We start from the raw sequence: 24,259 nt of genomic DNA, 5'->3' as shown, positions 1-24,259 counted from the left end.
TCCCAGAAATGATTGGTTTAGGCACTTCTGCCCATTTAATTCCAGGACACTAATCCAAAACCAGCAGTTCAGTGTCAAACACTCTGAAGAACCTGTGAGTTTTCAGTGAATACTGGATGTGTTCAGAGAATACATCTAGAATTTGTGAACCTAAGGCATCTCTCTAAAAAGCATTAGGCTTCTCTGTGAGCACGGACCAAACGTTTGGCATCCACACAAGACAGCTCACACTTACAGCATCAGCACGTGGAACTAAGTGCCAACAATCAAGCTGCGTGCCCAGGCTTCCTGAGCAGAATTACTGTACAAATAATATCAGGTGATGAAAACCAGTGTGATAAATGAAGGTGCCAGTAGAAAAGCTATGCACAGACTTATCGGCAGGCAGATGTAGTTGAAGGGTTCCCTGGCTCTTGTGCTTTGCACTGAGCTTTGGCATTTCCAAGGAATACCACAGGGTGGGGTGTTGATCCTTAGCAGGTTCTCTGACACCATCCCCACTTCTGGGGCAGGCACTTGAAATGGACTGAAAACAGGGAAGAAGCCAAGGGAAAAGTGCTTGGGGCTTATAAACCTTTGCTATAACAGGTCCTACTTGATATAAACCCACATCTCTCTTATTTTTATTTATTTTCTTTCTAGTACTTTCAAATTGTTCCCTCTTAAGTTGAATTCTTCTACATTTAATTTTTAAGCTTTGAACTAAAAAGCACAAATAGTAAAAGCAGTTTCAGTCAGATCAAGACATGCAAAATAATACAGGGACTCACAGTCTATATATAGCAGTATTTTCTGCCCCCCTAACCAGAGGTTACCTGATCTTTACAGGTGCATTTCCTCACTGAGATTAACCTGTGAGTGTTGGAGCAGACACCTGCCTGCAGCACTCTGGGCTCCCCTGGACACACAGGACTGGGCTTTAAGGAGACAGCTCCAAAAAACTGAAGTGACTTCATGACAGGTGGGACAGTGTGTGAGCATTAGAAATACACACAGCTACTTTCTTTAGCAAGGGGCTACATTCATGATTGCCTCACCCTCCTTGGATTATGAGAGAAACAATCCCTCATCATGTAGACATCTGGAACTCCCTTATTTTTCTCTTGTCCAACCACAACAGCTTTGTGTTGACATGGAAAATTCAAGGAAACATTTGGGTTTTCCTGCCTTTGGTTTGTAAACTATCAGGTGCTTCTCAACACCTTCCAGGGTTCAGTATTTTGCAGAATTAGACCCAGAAACAAGTCTAAAATGGTACCTCTATGAGGTTAAATTTCTGCCTTTAAGAGAGTGATTATTCACTGTGTCAATTTACCTGTCAAAAGTATGTGCTTTGTAAAAAGCCCATTCCACAGACAGTGCAACCAAAGTAGCTTCTAGAACAAAAGTACTTCCATCTGCTTATGAAACAGCACTGAACTATGCATCCTGCTGCTCTGCACAGGACTGTTTCCTCTGTGCTTGCCATGAGAAAGCCATTCATCCTGTGTTTCTGTTGGAGACGTGGTTATCGAGCCTTTGAACAGCGAACACTTTACGCTCACACTCCCTTCGCATGCAACGCCACGTTACCCTTTAAACTTGCACTTTAAAGGGGTGTTTTGGAGTGTAGTAATTAAGTCAACTATTTGGGAAATATAAAACTGCTCACACTGGAGTGCATAATGGGTTAGTTTGAAGACTGGGTCCAGTGCTGCTGTGAGCAAACCCCTAAAATGTGTACCTCGTGCTCACAGGCAGGTCTGCTCTGGGTAAGTGGGTCACCTCCTCAGAGTTAAGCCATACCCATTAACAGGAGGTTTTGTATTTTAATGTGTAGAATCACTGCTGAAAGCATGACCTGCAGCATTAACACCTGACCTCCTTCAGGCTCACGATGTCCTTTGGAGGGTCAGCAGGCTTGGAACAAGCAGTGGAAATTGAGAGCTGCCAGGGGTGCTGACTCACAACTGTCAATAATTTCATATGAGAACCCAGCACCTACCAAAAATAGTCAGATGTGGTTTCACAAGATGAAATGTGAAATATGCATTAGCTGTAAAGCTTTTACCCTCCCATCAGCACTTGTTTGAGCTTACTTGTGGTTCAGACATGGGTCTCCAATTTCCTGGTCACACAGGGGGCCCATCCAGCCCGGGTGACATTCACAAATCACGCTCGTTTTCTCCAGGGACCGGCAGATCCCGTGCTTGCAGATGTTACAGGACTTGCAGCCAGGAAGGACTCCCAGTGACTGCTGTGGCAAATCCTTGAAATCCTGCAGCTCGTTGTTGATGCGGACATCGTGGATACATCCATGGAAACCGTTTGGTGTCTTATCTGCACCCTGGCGCAGGGGAGATAATCCAGTAGAGGTTGGGATCCCTTCAGATAAAAGCAAAAGGGGAAGGTTCACTCACAGTTACGATGATAATACATAAGTGGCAACTGGTAATGTTTCTTTTGTCACAGCACCTTAAAATCTTTAAAGAATTAATTTGCACAGGACCTGTGTAAGGTTGCACAGAATTTGTTATCCATAAGTAATGCCACTGGTAAAGATGGTCTTAAAACTAACCCAGCATCTTTGTTTAACTGTGTGTTAGGAGGGAAGTTGCTAGACCAGGTCATGTAGTTGGGGAGATGGACAAAATTGGGGGCACATGAAGGCTCAGTGTTAACACTTACTGTAGGTTAGGAACAATTGCTCTGGGGTAATTTAATCAATTCCTTTAACTAAACCACCTGCAGTGGAAGGGCAGCTGGCATCCATGGGAATGCTGCACATGGAGAGGTGGCACATGAAGAACAGTGAGGGTTTAGAAAGAAGCAAGAAGAATTTTAATAGGCAACAAAAAAGTCTCCACTGAGCCCATGGCTTCCAATAGTTCTTCATTCCAGGTCTCAGGTTTGTCCTGAGAATTTTTTTGTAGGTACCTTTTGAGAATTGGTATCAATCCACTGCGCTCATCCATTAACAAAACTTTTCTATGTGATTATTTCCCAAGCTCCCTGTGTAAAAACTGCTGCAGGGTTGGTATCTTTTATGCTGTGCTAGAGGAAGAAAATGCAATGGCCTCTGCACCAGCAGATTATCTTTGATGCACAGTGCTCTTTAATAGCCTGTGACATTCTTAATAGGAGCCAATTATAAAATTTCAGCTCTGTACAAAGCAAGATTAGCCAGTTTTCTGTTTTACAAGGGCAATATTCAGAGTTCTTTTAGAAAAGTGTTATTAAAGGGAATTATTTACAAAAGGCTTGACCAGCACCAAATGAAGTTGGTAAGAGTTTCTACTATTGGCTTGAATGATCTCATTAGAAAAAGCCCAAAGACTTTCTGAGTCTATTATTATTCTGCTGACTGAAAATTCAAGAACTCTGTGTCACTGAAAGAGAGAGATTTCAACATTCAGTCCAGAATAGAGCTAGGGGGGTTCTGGCAAAAACAAATCCACTGGGCAGAGACCAGCCTTTGTTCTGTCTCTCATAACCAGACACCTAATCAGTGGGATAGTCATTATTCTGGGCATCTGTTCCCCACCCCACTTGGCTGCTCCTTCCCCTCAAATTCAGTACTTAATGTGAAAAAACTTCTTCACTGAAGCTTGGTCAATTCTAATACCTCTCCAATACTGAAGCTCTGGCTTCAGTTTCCAGTGAGAAAACTATTAACCAAGACATTCTTAGTCAGCTTGTGTTTTAATATGTTATTTAATCACACATCCCCTTCCCCCCAGTTTTCAGACCCCTATAAAATTTCCAGCAGAAATACTGCTCATTTATGGTATATTTAAACCTACTGACTATTGATTTGCTTTTCTGCTGTGATTGATTGTGACACTTCCACTGTGTTCTTCAGCCACAACACCTTGGTGCCAGCCAGTTCTGAAAGCTTCAGAAATGACAAGTGGACTGTTCCTGCCCTGACTGTGTGACACAGAACCTGCCTGTGCTGAGTTAACTGCCTGTGCTGGCCCTGTGGTGGGTGCCAGGGGGCTGTGGAGCACAAAGCACAACAGCAGAGGTGGTGTTTCCATGCTCTCTGTTCAGGGAACCAACCGCTGGCTGAGGGGAAAGACAAACTAGCAGTACCCCAATCCCACCCCCTGCCCTGGAGAGACCTCTCCATGGGATGAGAGATGGAGAAAACATGTAAAATCTCAAGTCCAGAGTAACTCACAGTACCTCCAATGTAGAGGGGTGTGTTGAGGCTGACAGAAGACTGTTTCTGGAGTTTTCCCAGACTCTTGGGAGCCCCCTTGTCCACCACCAGGTTCAGAGTTTGATTCAGCATCACGAGTTCCACACTGTGAAACTGCCCATCATTTACTGTTTCCACACTAGAAGGAAAAGCAAAGAAGAGAATTAGAAGATGAACAGCCTCTTCTTCTGTGACATCCTGTGTCCAAGCAGATCTTGCACAGCACAGCTCCTTTATGGTCACCGTGCTCTCAATGTTTCCTCCAGGTACACACTGACACACTGCTGATGCCTGTGCAGGCAGTACTGACACATGTGATGCTTGAGAAAACAGTTAATCAGGACGGGAGCTACTGGAGTTGTGTTTCCCAGGGCAGAAAAGCAACAGGGAGTTACACAGCATACTGGCTTCGGTGACAAAACTACCTAAAAATGCCATTCTGTGCTCTCAGCCACAGCTTCCTGCCCCTCTGTCCCACTGCCTGGTGGGCTCATGCTGCAGGCCAGATCACTGAAATGGTTGCTTCTTGGATGGCCAGTTTAAACTCAGATTATTTCACAGGGGCAGGGAGGGACTGCAGTCTGGGTAAGACAGCAGGGGCTTCTTGAAACCAGCATTTCCTCAGGGCCGAAGTGGCTTGTCACTATGTACTAAGAAATAAGGACAGGCTGAGTTTCTTCAAGCTGCAGAAGGAATTCAGGAATGTTTGGCTTATAAATGACCAGGGTGCTTTGTTCAATAGCAGACAGCAATACCTGAACACAAGGAAAACTGACAACTCTTTGGGAGACATTTAGATGTAGATCAAGCCTTGAGAATAAGACAGCAGGAATTAGGGGGAGGGGGAACAGGGAGCAGGCAGCCATGTGAGAAGACAAGTTATTAAAAGTACCCTGTATTTATTGCTCATGTGTTTTCAACACTGATTTTTCAGATGCATGAAGCCTGCAGTGATTTAGATAACTCGACAGCTCTTTCACAGAACCACAAAATCAATTAGGTTGGCAAAGACCTCTAAGATCATCGAGTCCAACATATGATGGAACACCACCTTGTCAACTAGACCGTGGCACCACGAGGGTGCTGGTACATATGGATAAAGACAGAACACACCAACTGTGGGATTTGGGTATCCTGAGACACTGCTTAGACAACAGCCTGGATTTGGAATTGCTGCACAGGTGGTACTCACCACATTACAGTGTAAAAGGTTAGTTTTAAGAATGGGTTTCTGCTCCTTCAAATGGCCCACAAGTTCAGTGTCCTCTCTCAGTAATTACAAAGTCACAGGTCAGATTCCTTTCAGGTGTTTTGCAAAGCTGCAATGTCAATGTCTCTGAGCTATTTACCCACACCTTATTCACTGTCAGCAGAGAGGAACAGACACACACATCTCTAAGGATGAATCACCTTTTAGATGTGTCCACCTCTCAACCTAGAACACATTCTGCTCCTCTTTAATGCCCAGTCCTGCATACCTGTTGTGTAAAGCTATTGTAGCAAGGAAATCTTGACTTCAGAAACAAATTACATGCCTTGGAGATTACCAGAATTCAGTCGTTGCTGGAAGAAGTTTCATTTTTATAGAGTTTTATGGTAGACCTGACATAACCAATTATACTTGAGCAATGTCAGGCAGCAAGTCAGCACTGCAGGCATTTCTGAGGATATGCTGTTTAAGAAGAGCACACTGCTGATTCAGAACTGAGCTAATGTGCCCCTGCAGTGCTGCTCTCCCCACAGGTTTTTGGGATGAATCATGAACACATACACCCTTAAGAGTTTACCTAAGGTTACACAGGTTGTAAGGTGACAGCAGTACATGAGCACCTTTACAGTGTGGCTTTACATAAACAAGAGGTTAGTTCTGCCACAGAAAAGCTTCTGGGAAAGCTCTTCTGGCTGAACTGCTCATTCCTGACCTCCAGGAAAGTGCTGGGCTGCGGCTGCTGCCCATGCTCAGGATGGTGAGAGAGCCCTGGGGAGAACTCAAGAACCTGGAGCTAGCAGTACTCTTTGAAGTGTTTTAAAGAAAAAACTTAAAGGCTTGACATTGCACAGAAATGCAGATCCAGTAGATCCAGGAGACAGTCTGGCTCAGAATAGTTGTAGCAGGGCCCTGGCAAGGGCAGTGAGTTGTGTGGGCCGGGGTGAGAGGTGTAGGATGTATTCCAGAGTCATTGCCAAAGGTGCTGCAGCGTGTGCCCCTCAAAAGAGCAACCCTGTCCTCACTGTAGCCAAGTCACTGTATAGGGGCCACACTTCCAGCAGGGTATTGTGTGGATTGACAACTCAAATAAGTTTGAAAACAGCTGGTCCAAGCTTTCTGTTTAGATACTCTGGAATTCTGCTAAGTATCTGCTGCATTACAAGGAACAGCTGTGCTACAGCAACACCGACTGGGTGATCCCTGTGTGCTCCCTGCTTATCTCACTGCTGCCTTGCAATGCCTGATTCCCGCGGGGGAAGCACTTGGACTTCCAGCTGAAAGGTGAGAGATATATGGAAATGCACATTTGTAATTGTTAGTCTGTGCAGAAGTGCCAATGAAGGGAAGAAGCAGAGCCAAACCCCATGGGCTGTGAGAGCTGAGAGGCGGGAGGGATGGCTGTAGGACAGGGAGCCCTTCCCCAGTGGGATCAATAGCTGGAGCTAACACACAAACCACACAGTTATCTGCAGAAGGCCAAGCTATGGCCATTTGTCAGAGGACAACATTATCACATCTGGCAGGGCTGGCTCTTCCCAGGGCCAGGATTTCACAGGCATTCATCACCTACTTCTCCACAGGGTGTGCTTTTTCCAGATTATGCCTTGACTAGCAGGAAAACAAAAGTCTGTGAGTCCTGGCGATGGAAGCAGCCACCCCACATGGTGCTCATGCCTTTCAGCATATCCAGAGCTGGTATTTTTGCTGTAGAGGGAGTGAGAGGTCCCAGTCTGCAGGTACACGTGGATGAGTGTTACTCTGTTCTGACCCTTTCACTTTTTAACTCCGAATTAAAATACTCAGTGCCTGGACTTAGAGAAACAAAGTAACTCAGAGGCATCACCCAACACTGCAGTTTTGTAAAGCAGATAAAGTCAGAAGGGTCGAAGCACTCATTTGCTGTTTGGGAAGACACAGAGATATGATAAAAAAGCTGTATGTAGACAGCCAGGATGGCAGGAAATCCCCAGGCAGCAGAGACTTGTGTGAGAGCACTTACTGCTGCTGCTGCTGCCGCTGCCGGACAGGCGTTCAGACGCCTTTGGATCTTAAGAGATGGAGACAACAGTGGGGGGAGAGACCGGTGGTGAGAGAAATGCTACATGAACTCTCCTCAGAGCCTCTTCTGGGCCTTGAGGAGCCCCTGCAATGGTCGGAGACAGCTGGAGACAGTGGCTTGGCCGGGGATGAAGGGCGGGCGGCCGCTGAGCAGCGCAGCGCGCACCGTTCGGCTCCTCCTCAGCGGCCCCTGCCCTGTTAGGGGTTCATTAAAACCTTAATCGAACTCTCCCTGGGGATCAGGTGCTCTGACAGGGCTCTTCCTGCCGGAGCCGCCCGCGGGATGGAGATACCTGCCCCGGCTCGGGATTTACGGGGCTTCCGCACCGGGGCGGGAATGCGGGGCTCCCATAGGGAATGCGGGTGCGGGTCGGGAATGCGGGCTTGGGCAGGGAATGTGGGGCGCGGGGCCGGGAATGCCGGGGCTCGGGAATGCCGGGGCTCGGGCAGGAGGGAACGCGGGGCGCAGCAGGGGCGGCTGCAGTACCGGCGGTGGGTCAGCAGAGGGCGCCGTGGCACCGCCGAGCGCAGCGGCCGCTCCGCCGACACCGACACCGATACCCCGCACATCCCACGGACACCGACACCGACACCCCGCGCCGCCCCTTCTGCCAGGGCTTCATGGTCAAATCGCAGTCACATGTGTGAGGAAAAACCCAGGAGAGGGGAAAAGGAGCGGCGGGAAGAGGCCAAGGGCCGCTGGTTCTGCACCGGCCGCCTCCCCCGCTGCGCTAACGATGTCTCGCTCCCGCACCTTTCCAAGGCGTTAATACGGACGGGAATTTTTAGCTGGCTTCCAGCTGGAGCGTTTTGGGGCCAACACCGTTGGATAGCATATAGTTTACAGTATACCCTTGCTGAAAAAAAAGGGAGGGATTTTGTTTGGAGAGTAAGCGCTTGGAAGTGTAAGCAAGGATTTTCAGGAATTTAATGGTTAAACTTGCTAAAAAGTAAGCAGTAAAAGGAGTCATAAGTTTCATACAACACAGAAGGACTCCTCAGGACCCAGGCACTGCTCCCGGGGTGTGCTCAGCTGAAGGTGAGGACCCACCTTGTCAGCATCTCACCCACTGTGCTCAGTCCCTGCAGCACCTTCGCTGGAGTCGTATCACAAACTGGATGCTGAGAAACCATCTCAGTTCCTTTCCAGGTGGAATCACTTCTGGTCCCTTAAAGCCTCTATCCTGAGGGAAAGGCAGAGCCTTTGGCACAGCCGGATGCTGGCAGGAGGGTTTATGTAGCTCAGCAGTGTAGCCAACATGTCCCAGGTCCCATTTGGAGCTGGCTGCTCTAGGAGTCGTCGGGGGGCTGAGGAGGGGCAGCTGCCAGCACTCACTGCCCTGTGTCCCCAGCAAAAGGGACACACCTGCTGCTCCTTGACCCACAGCAGCCCTCACCTTTCCCTTCTCCACCCCACTCATCTTTCCATAGCCCAGGTTATGTGCCTTGCACAGTCCATCACACTGCTCTCACCGAGGTTACCCTCACTGACAGCGGCCACGGCACCTGACCAGATTCGGCCAAAAAAAAAGAGGAAAATGGGCATGTGAGGAGAGCCTAGCTTCCACAGCTCATGGGAAGGCCCTGGGTCCAGCACCTTCTGTTCTCTCAGAGCTGTTCTCGCAGGGAATGGGGGCCACTAGAGAGGGCTCTGTGGAAGAGACATTAAAATTTCACCTGGCAGGGAGCTGGTCTCACCTGTCAGAGCAACTCTAGCATGATGAGCCAACAGACCCATTGGAGAGGTCACTGCACACAGGCCATGGACATGGCCTCTGCTCTGGGCTTAGACTCCACAATACCAAGAAATTAAGGGAAAGGGATGTGAATTAAACATAAACCCACAGGGAATATAGGAAAGAACCGATTTCCACTCTCATTTTTGAACTATTTCTCTTCTCCTTCCTATATTTTCTTTCCCCGTTACTCCAGCCCCAAGCACACACAGATGTTATAAACACTGACTCCCTTTCCTCTAATACCCATGAGAGATTGAGAGCTGAGCCACTATAAATATGCCAGTGAACAGAAATGCATTAAAGGATTAAAGCATTCAATTGGAACTTGTAAAATTTGGACTTTGGGGTCAGGTGTTTTTTTTTTCACTGACAAGTAATATACCTTTAGTGTAGACAGAAGAGAACAGCAGGGCAGAGGAGTCAAAAACAAAAATAGCTTTAAGTATCACAGCAAACCATGTCACTGAAGAAATGTATAACCATCAATTATGCAAATGAGAACATCAATTCATTAGCTACAGTCTCCAGATTTTCCTGACCTCTGTCTTAATGGGGACACGCCTCATTTAATGCACAGAACAAAGGAAACACAAGGATGATAACAGACTGGGGAGTGAAGGCCATGGGGAACACTGAATTTAGATAATCTTTGAGAACATTCAGAGTAGAAGGGAATAAACAAAAATATATGTCCAAAAGAGCTTAAGGAGCTTACAGCACATGGGAGGAGCAGGCATCAGAGAAGATGTGCCAAAATCAAGAAACACAAGGTGAGAGCTGCAGGGAACCACAGTGAGGTTTCAGTTTTGGAGCTCTGAAACTCAAACTGTGCCAGGCTGACTGCAGGTATCAGCAGTGATGGGTTTTCACCTTTCCAAGCTACACTTATCTCCCACCCTTAGTTCCAGCTATAATCAGTCCTTGGCCTAAAATAGATTTAAACTTCTCCATGGCAACAAAGGCAAAATCATAATTGGAGTGGTGTTTGTGTTACCTCTACAATAACACATCACTTCAAGCACTATCATCTTCAGAAGCTGAATAAAAACCACATGTTGAGAAAAAAAGTATGAAAAATGCTAATGAAACACAGGACTAGGGAAATAAGAGGTGAAAGGGATATTAAAGCACTCAAATTCACTTTCAGCTTGAAATTAACTCTTTTGTTATGTTCAATCCTGTTTTACATGGCTTGAGTGTTAGGTCTTCTAGGCTGCGGGCACTTGGACGTTCAGATTTTTTTGCTTGATACCTCCATTTTAATTTGCTTGATTTTATACCTTTTCTCCTACTCTGTAGACCACCCAAATAAACCATCTTTCTCTTCTTGGTGTTTACAGCCCTTGAACACTGGCAGCTGATTACCGTATCTCCCTTAATGATCGTTTGGCCAGGCCGTGCATATCTAATTTCCAGTCATAATTCAATTCCTGCAGCACCCCTGCCAGCAGTGAAAGTCATTGTATTACAGACCTTCTAAGGGAAAAGCAAGGACCTTTTTTTACACCCCTGCAACATGCAATTAACACAGTCCTGACCTCTTTCCCTAGATGATTCATAAAAGGGTCAGGCTCATGGCACTGCGTGTTTGCAGTGAACTCTCACAGTGTCCATGGCCTGAGTGAGAGGTTCCCACACCTCCCTCCAGCCCCTCTGCTGGGAGCTGAAGCTGCTGGAGACTTCATTCTACCGAGAATCTGTTAATGGCAGTAAAAATAGCTTGAATGCACTCCTGGAGTCCTGGGCCTCTCCTGAGTGACAGATCACAGTGTTGCTCCCTTCCCACCTTCCCCACATCACACACAGCATTGTAGGGTGGTGCCACGAGCTACTGCATCTCTGTGTCCTTACTGTAGCAGCCATCATATAAAATAACAAACCCAGCAAACACAGAGTGTAAAACCAATCAGTTAGAGATTCCGTGGTGCTATTGGGTTGTATTAAATCTGTTATCCTTATAAAAATGACACTGCAAAGAGCAGAGAGGAAGGCAGGCCCTGGCACAGCAGCAGGGTGGTGACAGCACCGAGTGCCACTTCCTCCCCAGCACTGCTCGAGTACAGATGTGTGGACACACCAGGAGAGGCTGTGGCACAGTCCTTGGCTCTGCCAGGGCTTGGAACAGAGCAGGGTGCTTGGGGTCACTTTTTAACATCAGTATCAGTTTGATACTGATGTTAAAACACTACTGAAAACAGCTCTGCCATTCAACTGGTTACCAAATCGCAGGCTCTGGTGAGAAAATCCACCAAGTGCCTTCACAGAGTCATTTCATCAGGCAATACTTCACACCATCCATCCCCTTTTCAGCTCTGGAAAATATGGAGGTACCTGCCATCCAGCAGCAGGGCGCAGGGCCACAACACTGAACACAATTAACAAAGTGTCCAGTCAGAATGACAAGTTTTATCTGAAATTGGAGGCTAAGCCCCAAGACAAAAAAAAAGCCATGTCTCTTTAGAAACCTGATGCATGGTCAGGAAATGAAATTCTTTCCACCTCATCTATGTCAACAACCTACAGCTGGATGCCTCTAATTCCACAGACATAACCCAAATCCATCTCATATTTGACAGCTACAGTAGCAGCTGCCATGCCCACCTTTTCCCTGCAGCAAACACAGAGCTCTGGGTCATTTCCACAGTGGGAAGAAGCACTGAAATAACTGTGCACAGACCCATCCTGCACCTCCACGATCACCCTCAGCACCAGGTCTGCATGTGCTGCTTCTGACAGAGGCTGCATCGATTGGATCCAGAGCCGGGTGCTTGGGATAAATGGGATGTGAATCCATCACACATGGTACACAGCTAAACTTCGTGTTACTCATCATGTTTACAAGAAATTTACAGGCAGAAAATAAACATATTAGCTTGCTACATGTTGCTGTAAGGTGAAAACCTCACGATTCAAGACATGAGTGAGTCATTAGTGCATGGGAAGTTTATAAAGCCATTTTGACTAGGATTAGATTTATTCCATCACTGTGTGTTATGAGAATACTTCAGCCTTCCTCAGTATTAACCAACTTTGGCAACGTACTATTAGACCAATGACCTGTGGTATAGCAAGAAAATACCTCTAAAACATATTTGCACACCTTTCTCCAGCCCGGCCTCTGCTGACAGGGGATGTCTGAGTGCAACTTAGACCCAGATTTTGGGTCCTGAAGGAGGTGACCTGGAACTCAGAGAATGTAATTTCTGTTTCTGTCACTACCACAGGGCAACTGGCTTTAGATGAGCTATTCCTAACTTCCTGTACCTGGTGCAGATAAACCAGCAGTGACTCACTTGGTGGAAGGTTTTGCCTTCTTCTGGTAAAACACCTCACTCTAAAACACACTTCACATGTGTAAGGTTAGACATGGAGCTGTGGGGCTGCACTGCAGTGCTTCTGGGTACTCAGATACTGCACTGAAAAGAATAAGCTGGGCAGGGGTGAAGAGAGAGAGGAGAGATGAGGAACTATCATTCCTGCAAGAGATACTGGAGAGATTTACAAAGAAAAAAAAATTAATTCAGCCTAACAAGATTTTGCCTGCTAAGTCCTCTGGCAGCCTGAAGGACAAAACTTTACCCTTCTCTAAGCTTCGGCTCAGCAGAAGAAAGTTTCTGAAATTCATGAAAGCAAATATTTGATTCTGAGCCTCCTGATAAAAGTTAAATGATATTTTAAGGTCTTGGCTTTACATTTTCACTGTCCTACTACACAAAAAAAATCCAGGAAAAACTAGGGAAACACAATGTTTGTAGTTTGACAAGAACTCACACACTTTGCCATTTTTCTCCCATTTAAGTACACCAGAGCCCTTTATAAAGGCAAAAAATACCTCAGCTGTCCTTTTTCTTGGCTCATGCAAGATGTATAAGCACATTCAAATTTTACAGTTTTTACTGTGCAGGTCAGAGTCTAATGCCAGTTTCTTTCACTATATTTGATGCAGAATCCCTAAGGAGCACCTGAAAAAATAACAGAGTGTGATAGAGAGAATAAAATGAATTGCAAATATGCAGAATTATTAAGAGCTCAGTGATGTCTCATAGAAACCTCTGAAAAACAGTCTATTTAGAGACCATCCAGAGTATCAAACAGGCATCCCACCAGGGACAGGCACAGCACAGGCTGCAGACTGTGAAGGTATTAGGAAGAAAAGGACTAGTCATGCAGTGTGCTCTGCAAAGAGACTTCTGGTAAAAACTGAGTTTGACAAGCTCTAATAATGATCCTAAGAATAATTAATGCTTTCACTCCTCCAGCACATTCCTCCCCAGAAGGCAGAGAATTAATGGTGAAGCCTCCTAGGCTTTTTTTTTTTTATTTTGCAGATAAGCAACTGCAGCTAAAGAGACGATTGCACAAAAATCCCATCTTCCATCTCTTTGGAAGATGTGGAAGCTTTTCCACCACCAAAAGCAACTGTTCAACCTTAGCACTAGAAGAAATTTGAGTAGAGGACCAAAGTCCTTGAGTCCATGTCAGTTCAGCAGTGGCATGGCCAGGGACTCTGCTGGACAATGAGTTTGAGGGAGTGGAAGGGCACAGATAGTTTGGAGATGCTGCAGATCCTTGTGCTGCTCCACAGCCTGGAGGGAGAAGGAAGCAGGAACCTCACCCTCCAGAGACCCACAGCACGTTTCTGAAACACCTTTTCTATTTTTTGTGCATTTCTGTACTTTTTTGTGTGCATAGAGTCAGATTGAATTTGTCATCCTGCAGTCATCACATCTGAAACAGATACAGCAAGAATTCAAGCTCCCTCATTCCAGGCCTTTTGCTTTAACCACAAGAACATCCATCTACACTATGTAAGAATCAGCCAGACCATGGGAACTGCATGATACAATCTACAAGGAATATTTTTAATGATGTAGCGTTTCTGAAAGCAGATTATGCAAGGATACTTTTAAAAGGAATTATAATGTAATTTGGGTGTAGGCTCCACAGAAAGACAAATATAATTAATTCTTATCTTTTCCTAACTGCCTCCTTTTTCACTGCTGTCAGAAACCCTGCATGAAAACATATGATTTTACACCAGTGACGCCTGCATCTTGCTCTTTACCAGATATGACAGTCTGCATGCAACATGGCAATCTGGGAACTCTGGAGGCAATTACATTAGTAGTTTGTGTCACATTTCTATTTTCCATTTCTATTAGGAAGAATAATTTAGCATCCTAATCAATATGACTGTATAGCAGCATAAAGTATATCGGAGAAAAATTTACAGGGTCTTATCTCTGGCTCAAGGAATAACTGTGGGAAAAAAGACTGAAAATAGGGAGCTCTCCCTATAGAATACAGTTAAACAGATACCAGTGTCACTGCCTGAATGCTGCAACTACAGAATTAGTTGCTCTTTGTTAATTGAAACTTTTAACAGTTGGAGTGTGGTGGTAAATAAAAGCAGCACGTTCCTTACCAGTTGGCATCTTTAAATTGAGGTAGGGTATCTGCGTGAAAGATCTACTTTATTTCAGGAACTCACTGTTGGCCTGGTACCAAGGACTGTCGTGGCATGGAAGAGTAACTCCCAACAGTGCAGAAACCAGGGGGGCAGTAAAGCACTCAGAAACAGATTTCTGTTCTCATTTGTGCATCTATAGAATAATCAGATAGAATAAAAGAAACAACAGACAAGAATCCTACTTCAAAAATGGGCCTTCTGTAAGAGCTTTACTATGACAGCCAGGAAACCATTTTCCTGGTGAGGGGTTCCAGTAACAGACCAGTCAGCTTTTCTTTAAAGTTCTTTTAAAGTTCAGTCATTGCATATTCATGCATTAACTTGCATTTCTCTCTAACTTGATGGTAAATGACAGTGTATTTTAGGTACCGTTTCCATTGGACTTGTGCTGACCTTTATCTGACTGCAATGAAAGAGAAGTCCAATGTCAACTTTAACCTTTCTATCCAAACACATCACAGGAAATGAACATATGTAAAGCAAATCTGAATGTGCATTCAGTTAATCTTGGGCTCTTCCAGACTGGCTTTGCACTGCAGTTCCAGTTCAATCTGCTCAGAGGAGCAACTAAGATGCAGGAACAGGTCCTGGTAGCCAGGGACAACCTGCATTCACAGAGTGGCACTGGAACACGTGGCCTCCTTCATCCTTCCAGCACCCTTCTGTGGAATACTATGGAAAACTACCACCAGTATGCCTTACTCACTGCTGGCTTCCCAAACCACGGGTTTTATCTTATCCCTACAGGATATTATCTGTATTAGCCAAGTATTTTGCTAATTATACTGTTCTTAAGTACCATTAATAAATCTTATCATGGAGAGACTGATGAGGAATTACAGATCCTGTGGCTTGCCAATGACTTCCCACATCCCATCCTGGGAGTACCTGAAATAGCCAACAAAACATCTCAGTTACAGCCCAGGACCAGGTCAGATTTCCTGCAGCTGTAGCTGGCACAGCTCCCACCAGGCAGTGTTTTAGGGCCTCCTCCTCTTCTGGCAGACTCTTCTGAGATAAAACAAGAGCCAAAGTCCTGCTCATCCAGTCCAAGAAGTGGACTGCTTTGGAGGAGAGCAGCACACAATATTGCCCATGAAAATTAATCTGATAGTCTTTCAACAGAGCTTCTCAAAGCAAACAGTCCACTTTTTCTGAGATTGAAATTTAGATGAGGCATCTAAACAGCAAGGAGGAAGCAATGGAGAAGGAAAACTATTTCATCAATGGTGAGGCTGAGACTTGAATGTTACAGGTTCTCCTAGCAACCTTGTTTTTAATGAAAAATCAAAATTGTAGAAGTTGCAGAAAAGAGTTGCTTTAGGCTGAGATAAAATGCATCACACTGAATTCCCTATTCATTTTATCAAAATACAGGTTAGGGAACAATACAATTAAAAGTACAGATAAACTCATGGGAGCCAGTACAAGGTATAAATGGACTTTCGTTTCCCTGGAGAAAGCCTCTAAAACATCCAGAAGGTATTAGTGACACCACTTAGAAATCATGGCCAATGCCTGAATAAGGGAAATAATTGACCATAGTCCAAACTGCTAAAGGAAATAGGGGATTTTCCATTATTTGGTGTTTTCCTGTCAAAACTCTGTGCCAAAGAAGTTGTGTCTTAGCCAAACAGAGCTCACACCTTAGCTAAAAGTCAAACAGGATATACAGGGAGGTCAAACCAGATCCACTGATGCCTTCTACCCTTAAATCCTAGGATTGTAAGGAGAGAAGCAGATTTCCCCCTCCTTCTTCAGCCCTTAAGAAAAACAAGTCTTTTAATCTATTTAGAGGCCCTTTCTGACATTCTTTAGCTGCAGTTTTTCTCAATCAACCTAATCTTTTCCCATCAAGCTCCATGCTAATCCCATTTTGCTCCACTCCTTAAACTAATAAAAGATTAGAGTGACATTTCGGAAAGGGCATCGTATTAAGCAGCTTCTTTCCCATCTCAACAGATCACTGCAGTGCAGAATGCAGTGAACAGGCCATTAATCTTATGGTAATGAGGTGTCAGTGTGAATGGAGACCTCCTCCTTGATCCATGCGAAGGGCGAGGGAATAATGAGGACGCCGGCGCTCGCCATCCCGGCAGCTTTGCCAGGAGCCAGCAGGTCCATGAAGTGTTGTTGTGATGGTGGCAGCAGGTCTTGTCACCACACTGCTCTGCCATGACAACAGTGAGCAAACATCCCCACTGACCCCCTGCCACCCCTGTGCTGCCCACACATAAAGAGCTTTCGCTGTGCTCTAATTAGCGGCGTAAAACTGTTGAACAACTCCAGCTTTGCTCGAACATGAAATCAATTAGGATCACACACAGAGGCACTTTTCACACCTATCCATCCAGCTGGTGGAAATCACGAGCAAACTACTCCCTTCATTCCAAGCCAGTGCTCTTCCTGGTGACATGCCTGCGTTGGTATTATCCATTTTGCTTTTTGGTATTATCCAATTTTTGCATTTTCTTAAACAAGCCACTGTTCCCCTAAAGAAGGTGGCTCAAGTTTTACCAAGTGCTGAGAAAACTTCCTGGAAAAAGCAGAAGGGCTGTCATGGCTGGTGATATGTGGTGGCACCCATCCTGTCCCTTGCTCTAATAGGATGCTCTTCCTGTAGGATGAGTGAGGTGGGCTGGGAATTCCAATGCCATGAGTCTGTGCTGAACCCAAAACACTCCATGTGTACCCAGAACAAACTGGAGCAACAGGGATTAAAAATAATGAGCAGGAAGTTAACCTGTGGAGAGGATTGCTGAAGGAACCATGGATGACAAGAGCAGCACAACTCTCTTTACTCCAGAAACACCTCTGTGCATGGATTTCTCTTGTACATTTGCTTTTCTGTGTTGTGACTAATGAATGAAACCTGTGGGTTTGGTATCCTCAGAAGCCAAGTGTCTGAAGGTCAAATTACCCTACAACTTACCTTTGCAATTTGTGCTTTTTCATGGTTTGTGTAGTCACTACTGATATAGGCAAGAGTTCCTCTAACAATATTCACCCTGGAGAGGAATTCAGCCCTTCTCCTCCTATATGACAGTCTAACCCTGCAGTTGCACAGTCACTGTTCTGTCTTAGTACAGTAAATTAATGCTAGATATCAACAAAGAAACTGATTAATTGGAACTATTTCAAGGACAAAATTCACCAGAAACTGAATCTTTACAAAAAATAGATTTTTCTGTAATTACAGTAGGACACAGTATCACTAGTATTGCCAATAAATGTCAATTTTTAACCATGCAGCCTCTAGCTAAGTCTTTATTCTAACTTTCTTATCTAATTACATGCATAAAAGATACACCTCAAAGTAACATAAAAGGTTCTTCTCCCATGCACATTTCCTAGAAAAATCTTGCCTCTTCTCCACCTATTTTGGAAATCAACTATCTTGGCAAAGCTTAGCTATTTACCTGTATACTGTGGTAGGTGGGGAATTCAGTGTGTCATAGATGAGCCTCACGTGTCCTTGGTACAGCTCCAGAGCCAAAGGATCATTGTCACCTTTGTATAATAAGATGCCATTGTCCTTGTCTGTGGCTACCTGTGAAACATCAATAACCAGGTAAGTTTGCTTGGGAATGATTAAAACAGAAATAAGCCTACATTAAAAAAAATCAAACCAAAATCATATGCGCAATTTATAATTTAATAACTCATGTACAGGTGCGATGAGAGCAAGAGCCAGGAGGTGCTGAACTGCTCCCAGGCTTGCTCTGGACATGAGGAAGGAAAGAAGGACAGCATGTATTCTTGAGTTTTATTTTTTTTTTATAATGGCTGTTAAATGCAAAAACTAAACAGCAAATTTAAAAATCCATTTGGATTTATACATATATTTAAATACTATCCTTTTACCCTTAGAAACTTTTATTTTTCTTGTGAACTTTTTAATACAATTTCCTCTATCTGTTCTTAATAATCAATGTTGTATTCTAATTTTAATTCACTAGTAATTAATTACTGGATGCAAGAAAAATATCCAGCCTGGGAAACGAGAAGTGAGAATGTCATCTGCATGTGCTTTCTGTAAGAATCAGTTTTATTCCTGATGCTGATTCTACAGCTGATGTAATGTGCTTTGTTCAGATTTCCAGCTTTAAAGTAGACCTACAGTATTTGGAGCCTTTTGGGAGCCATATTTTAGAGTGTCTGTATTTTAGAATCTCTTTTGTAATATTAAATAATAGAGGGTTTTGAAGAAAACCTGGAGTTTCAAATACACATGAATCAGCTTCATTTTCATATGAACAGCATACTCAAGCTATTAAAGAAAAGATAAATATTACTTACAGAATTTTGTCATTAGAATAAACTTTACAGGAACCACCCTTTAAAAATCTATTCCTAATGTGGAAATTTGTTCCTCTTTCCCATGTGTTGACATTGCTATTTTAATTATAACCATCTTTTTATTAGAAAACATACAAAACTAGAAATTATTCCCTCACTTCCTTTGAAATTTAAGGGGAAAAAATCAGTTTAATGCTTACTAGACTGTGAATGCAATTTCAAATCACTTAAATATCATAGTGGAGTAAGTATCCAAGATACTTTTGATCCACAACCACAACGATGACAGTAGTGCCCTGGCACCTTTGATATCTGTTTTCAATTGCCTTCTGAACTTAAACATCAACCCAAATTTAGGTGTAATGACAGGCCTGTAACAAAATCCCAGGCCTTTTATCGACTGAATGTGCACAGCAAAAGAGTAAACAAAATATTATCTGGAGAGGCCATTTAGAGCAGCCTCTTTTATCGAGTGTCCTAACATTCAACACTAATTTCCACAGGATGAAGCACAAAGCTGTGAATCAGTAAGAAGACAGGGAGGCTTCCTGACTCATCCGTGGCTGCATTGCCAGTCTGGGAATAAGAGAGTGGCAAGATTCTGGAGGCAGGATGTGTGCCCACGAAGGTGCACCAGTGCCTTAGTTGCTCCTTCCCATTTCAATAATTTTAGAACAGACACGGGGGGAACACAAGATGACTCTGACTTTTTCAGCATCTTGGCCAACAGCCCCTGGTTGCAAAACATGGCAGGAGTTACTGCTTAGAGGAGCACTGGGCTGCTCTGCCCGACACACCTGGAGGGAGATGTTTGCCTGAGGGCGGATTTTGGCTGATGGCAGCTCCACGTAGGAGTCCTTCCCCACGAAGTTGACCGTGATGAGCTTCTCGCACCTCTGGCCCGCGAAGCCGGCGAGGCAGCGGCACACGGGCTCGTGGTGGGCCACGATGCACTGGGCCCCGTTCTGGCACTCGTAGTTGTCACAGGGGCTCGTCTGCAGCAGGACCATGGGTGGAGGGGTTTCACAGAAAAGTCCACTGTAGAAGTAAAGGAAAGAAAAAGCAACCCCCAGTTATCACCATTTTTTCAGGGAAGGAAGCGTTTTCAGATGCCGCCATCGCACTGCTACTGAGGTTCAGCTACCACGTGCCTGCTGTACTGTGTGAAAGCTTTACAGCTTAATGCTGTCAGAAATCCCTGTGCTGGCCCTGAACGAGCCAGTTCAGATACTGAAAGCAATCTATACTGCCCTTTGCACTGGTTATTTAGCTCTGCAAGGTACCACAGCCTGTCTGAAATAGCTTCCACCCACACAGTGCCCTGCAGAGGTTCCCAGCAATATCTGTGAGCCATTTAAACCCAAACCTGAGATTTCCTCATCTTTGGCTCTGTGATTTGAGTCTACTCTGCTGTTGTAAGTGGCAAGCACCTCTGTTTTGAGTGGGTTTTACAGCCCCCTCACTTTGTTTACTGTATCACCAACAGATGGACAATGGCTAAAGGCCTCAGGAGCAGTGCACTGCTACCACACTGTCTGCTGGGCAGCTCCCCTGAACTGATAGCTTCTAACATCAGCAGGATCGTTAACTTTATGTTAGCTGAGTTTGTGATTGGCAATGTCCTGGATCAGGGAAAGGCAAAGGAAAGGAAGCTCTCCCCCAGTCAGAGGCAGCTGAAAACCAAATGCCAGATCTGAAGTGGAATCACACCGAGATCTGGAGGAAGGCACTGTGCTTCAGACTTTACTGTGTGAGAGGCTGAGCAAAGCCCGTGTGTAGGAACCTCTGACCTCCCAGGCTGGGGCCAGGACACCCAGAATCAGTGATGGCTCAGGCCCGGGCTGCCCTCCCGGCTCAGCCACAGGGCACCAGCTGCAGGGGCTCAGCCACAGAGGGGCACTGACACAGTGTAAGGGCAGGGGAAAGGGAGAAAGAGCAGAGGGCTGCAGTCTTCTTTCACAATGAAGTAATGTGTCAGACCAAACTGCAAAAAGTAAATGAAAAATCTCTGCCCGGTCCCTCCAGTTGGCCTGTGCAATCGATGGGGATGCAGAGGGGCTGGGGCAGGCTGGCAGCACATGGCAGGGCCCTGCAATACCCCAAATCCCTCATTGCAGCCACTGCATAAACCCAGCAAACCCTTTCTGTACTGATGAGAGCACATAGACTCTTTGCATCAAGTCCTGTGACTGCTTGACAACATGTAGGCAGTAAAATAATGACAAGCTGGTGGGTAGGGAACATGCTGTGGGGAACACCATGGGGCAGGACAGCTGTAGGGAATGCTGTGGGGATGGACAGCTGTGGGCAATTCCATGGAGATAGCTGCAGGGAACACCATGGGGATGGACAGCTGTGGGGAATGCTGTGGGGATGGATAGCAGTGGGGAATTCCATGGAGATAGCTGCAGGGAACACCGTGGGGATGGACAGCTGTGGTGAGAGCCGTAGGCAAGGGCTCTTACACCATCTCTCTGTGTTACTAAGCATTCACCAGTACAGGGCAGACAGTTTTCCAGGAGAGGATTGTGGCACACCCATTCATGCAGTGAATAAACCATGAGCCTAGTCCTGCAATCCCACTTGTCCCATGAGCAGCACTTTGTGGAGTAATAGCACTCTTATAAAAACAAAGCACAAAAATGCCAGAACCCTCCCTCCTCTCCAGCAAGGCAGGTGAGACATGGAAGCTCAGGGAATTTCTAGGCAACATTCCTAGATACAATTAGAATGGAAACCCAAGCCATGGCCCTTCAGTAAATAGCACTGCTACAAGACATGCAAGAAGAGCAAATAAACCAACCACAACATACTCCAGACCAAGCTTGCTCAGCCAGAACCTGCTGCCTCTGTAACAGCAGGGAATGCAGAGGATTGTTTTTCTTTTATGTTTTCTCATGTTAAATTTTGCACAGAGCACCATGGCTCTATCTTCAGTGCTGTGTGGAGTGAGAGCACAAAACCTTTCCCTCTCTGGTCTGCCTCTGGGAAACATGAGAGAGAAATACACAACAAAATATAGATGGGATAAGTCCTGAACTGCATTAGAGGCAGTGGAGCTGCTCTGCTTTTCTGTCATGTCTGACAGCAGAGACCTAGGGTCTCACTTTTATGAAAGGCAATCTTGAAGAACACCTTGAAAGATGTAAACACTTGGGATTTGGACTTGGGAGAAGGCCAGAAAAGGTCTCCTTTCCCCACAGCCACTATACAGCATGGAATACCCTACCACCATCCTAACTTTGTCCAAATCTGTATGTTGGCCTTGTACATGGCAATGTGGGTAAGGCAAAAAAAAAAGTCTGTTCCATGGGAATACGCACAAGGGGGGTGAAGACCACTGCTGGCCTGAAGCAGAGTGCTGTGCTGGCCTCTGGCTGCTGCCCTGGGAGCACAGGCTGTAGGGACCGTCCCATTCCAGCCCTGCCATCACTCAGGCTTGGCACCACTCATGTACACAAACACACAGAAGTTTCCTTCTCATCCAGAACCATGTCGTGGTACCTTCAGGATACACTGCATTTCAGCAGTTTTCTCACTGTATTGCCCTAAACTTCCCTTATCCACCACAAGGACAAGTGATGTTTTACAGCCCATCCCACTCCCACCTCACTGCTCAGAGGGGCAGGAAGCTTTGGGGGGAAGGTGTTTAAGATTTACTTTTTATTTCTTATTACCTTTCTCTGACTTAATTGTCAATAGTTTCCCCAAGTCAGGTCTGTTTTGCCCGTGATGGTAACTGGTGAGTGATCTCTCCCTGCCCTTATCTCACCCCACAGCCTTTCATTATATTTTCTCTCCCCTTTGGTGAGCACAGACAGGGTGAACCCAGTACACTGGGAAACGCTTGTCTTTGCTCAGTCTGATGTGTTTCTCAAAGTAAATTTGTTCTTGGGAACATGTGTTTGTGGACACACCTAAACTATGAATTACTTATAGATTCAGAGACTTTCTCTTCTGGGGCAAGATCCTTTGCTGCAGCTCCTTGGCAGATCCCCACAGGCCCCCTCATTCCTGCAGGGTGGGCACAGCACCACTCAGCAAGAGATGGCTTGGATTCCCTTTTCCAAGAAAAAAAGGGAATGTTAAAAAAAAAAAAGGGAACAACCTCATGAGAAGAAATGAGAAGAAAGCAATTCTTGCCAGTTTGAGGTAATTACTGTGGCAGTTTCCTACCAGCACAGCAGTCAGACCCACCAGAGCTGGTGAGCTGGGGACACACCAGTGCCATGTCCCCACTGCCAGCCAGGCATAGAAGAGGACTGTCCGACCAGAGCACATTCCTGTTCACAGCCTGGTTTCATTAGGTGTCTGATCTCCCTCTCCAGGGCTGGGACCTGTGGCTGGAAAACACATCAGGAGAGCCAGCAAAGGGATCAGACCAGGCTCAGCCCCACAGGTGGCTGTCACCCGGCCTGGGCTCAGCTGGAATTGCTTCCCAGAGGTGCCTAGCAGAACAGAGCACTGCTAACCCAGCCCCTGAGCTTGGTTCTACCTAATGCCCATTGTTCTGTTTTGTCTTCAGCAGCAAGGAGAAAACAGAAGGAAAATTCAGTGTATAAAATTCTAATTTCACAGAAGTTAAAAATAATAATAATAAAACAATCCACACGACCCACAACAGCCTCCACTAAGAGAAAGCAAATGTTGGAAGAAGACAGTGTGTCTGTGCTTGGTGCTGCTCTGAAAGATTCCCTGAAGCTCCTGGTACGGCTCCTGCACATCCTTCCTTGCTTTGAAACCCCTTCAGTCAGAGGCTTTAACAGTGCTTCTGTCCTGATACTGGCACCTAGAAATGACAATAGCAACAGGGTCTGTCAAGCCCTTTTCTTTTTCAGTTTTAACATATTTTTAAAAGGACATATTTAGAAATAATTAATGTGACTTATTTTCTCACCAGTGGAATGTGGAGCACAGCCTGACAGGGCCAAGTCCATTCTGCCTGGTGCGATCTCCTTTATTTAAATAATCACTGCTGAGTTTCTTGCAGCAATCTGTCCCAGTGGAGAACTCAGAAGCATCTGCACCGTGGAGGAGCAGTGCTTCCATCAGGCTCTGCAGCTTAATGTGTGCTTCCCTACCAGAGCAGCATTTACCAGGCAACAGTACTGTGAGGCTGATTGCTGGAGGGAAGCTTTGAGAACTTGGGTTTTATCCAGCATGGCTCACAAATTCTCTAAAATGTTTTCATCTGCAGGGGGTAAATGAATGCTATTTTGGGAAGAAAACACTGAAAACTTTTCAGGATGAAAGTGTGTTATGAAGTTGCAAGAGGTTGCTGAGTGCTAAGGAAAGGTGCT

General features: G+C 45.4%; 1 protein-coding gene across 2 annotated transcripts in view; it reads right to left on the bottom strand.

The window, feature by feature from the left end:
• Positions 1 to 24,259, bottom strand: part of SLIT3 (slit guidance ligand 3) — a 479,718-nt gene that overhangs the window by 4,720 nt on the left and 450,739 nt on the right. For both annotated transcript variants that reach the window (XM_027682483.1, XM_027682484.1), the window contains 4 exons: positions 19,757 to 19,997; positions 18,080 to 18,210; positions 4,168 to 4,322; positions 2,079 to 2,364 (listed from right to left, as the gene is read on the bottom strand). In XM_027682483.1, the coding sequence (XP_027538284.1) occupies positions 2,079 to 2,364; positions 4,168 to 4,322; positions 18,080 to 18,210; positions 19,757 to 19,997 (813 nt within the window). The remainder of the gene's footprint in view (positions 1 to 2,078; positions 2,365 to 4,167; positions 4,323 to 18,079; positions 18,211 to 19,756; positions 19,998 to 24,259) is intronic.

The sequence above is a fragment of the Neopelma chrysocephalum genome, unplaced genomic scaffold, assembly GCF_003984885.1.
Source record: "Neopelma chrysocephalum unplaced genomic scaffold, ASM398488v2 Primary Assembly neopelma1_63, whole genome shotgun sequence".
Classification (NCBI taxonomy): domain Eukaryota; kingdom Metazoa; phylum Chordata; class Aves; order Passeriformes; family Pipridae; genus Neopelma; species Neopelma chrysocephalum.
The sequence above is the reverse complement of the archived record's forward strand: the minus strand, read 5'-3'. Positions and strand labels throughout refer to the sequence as shown.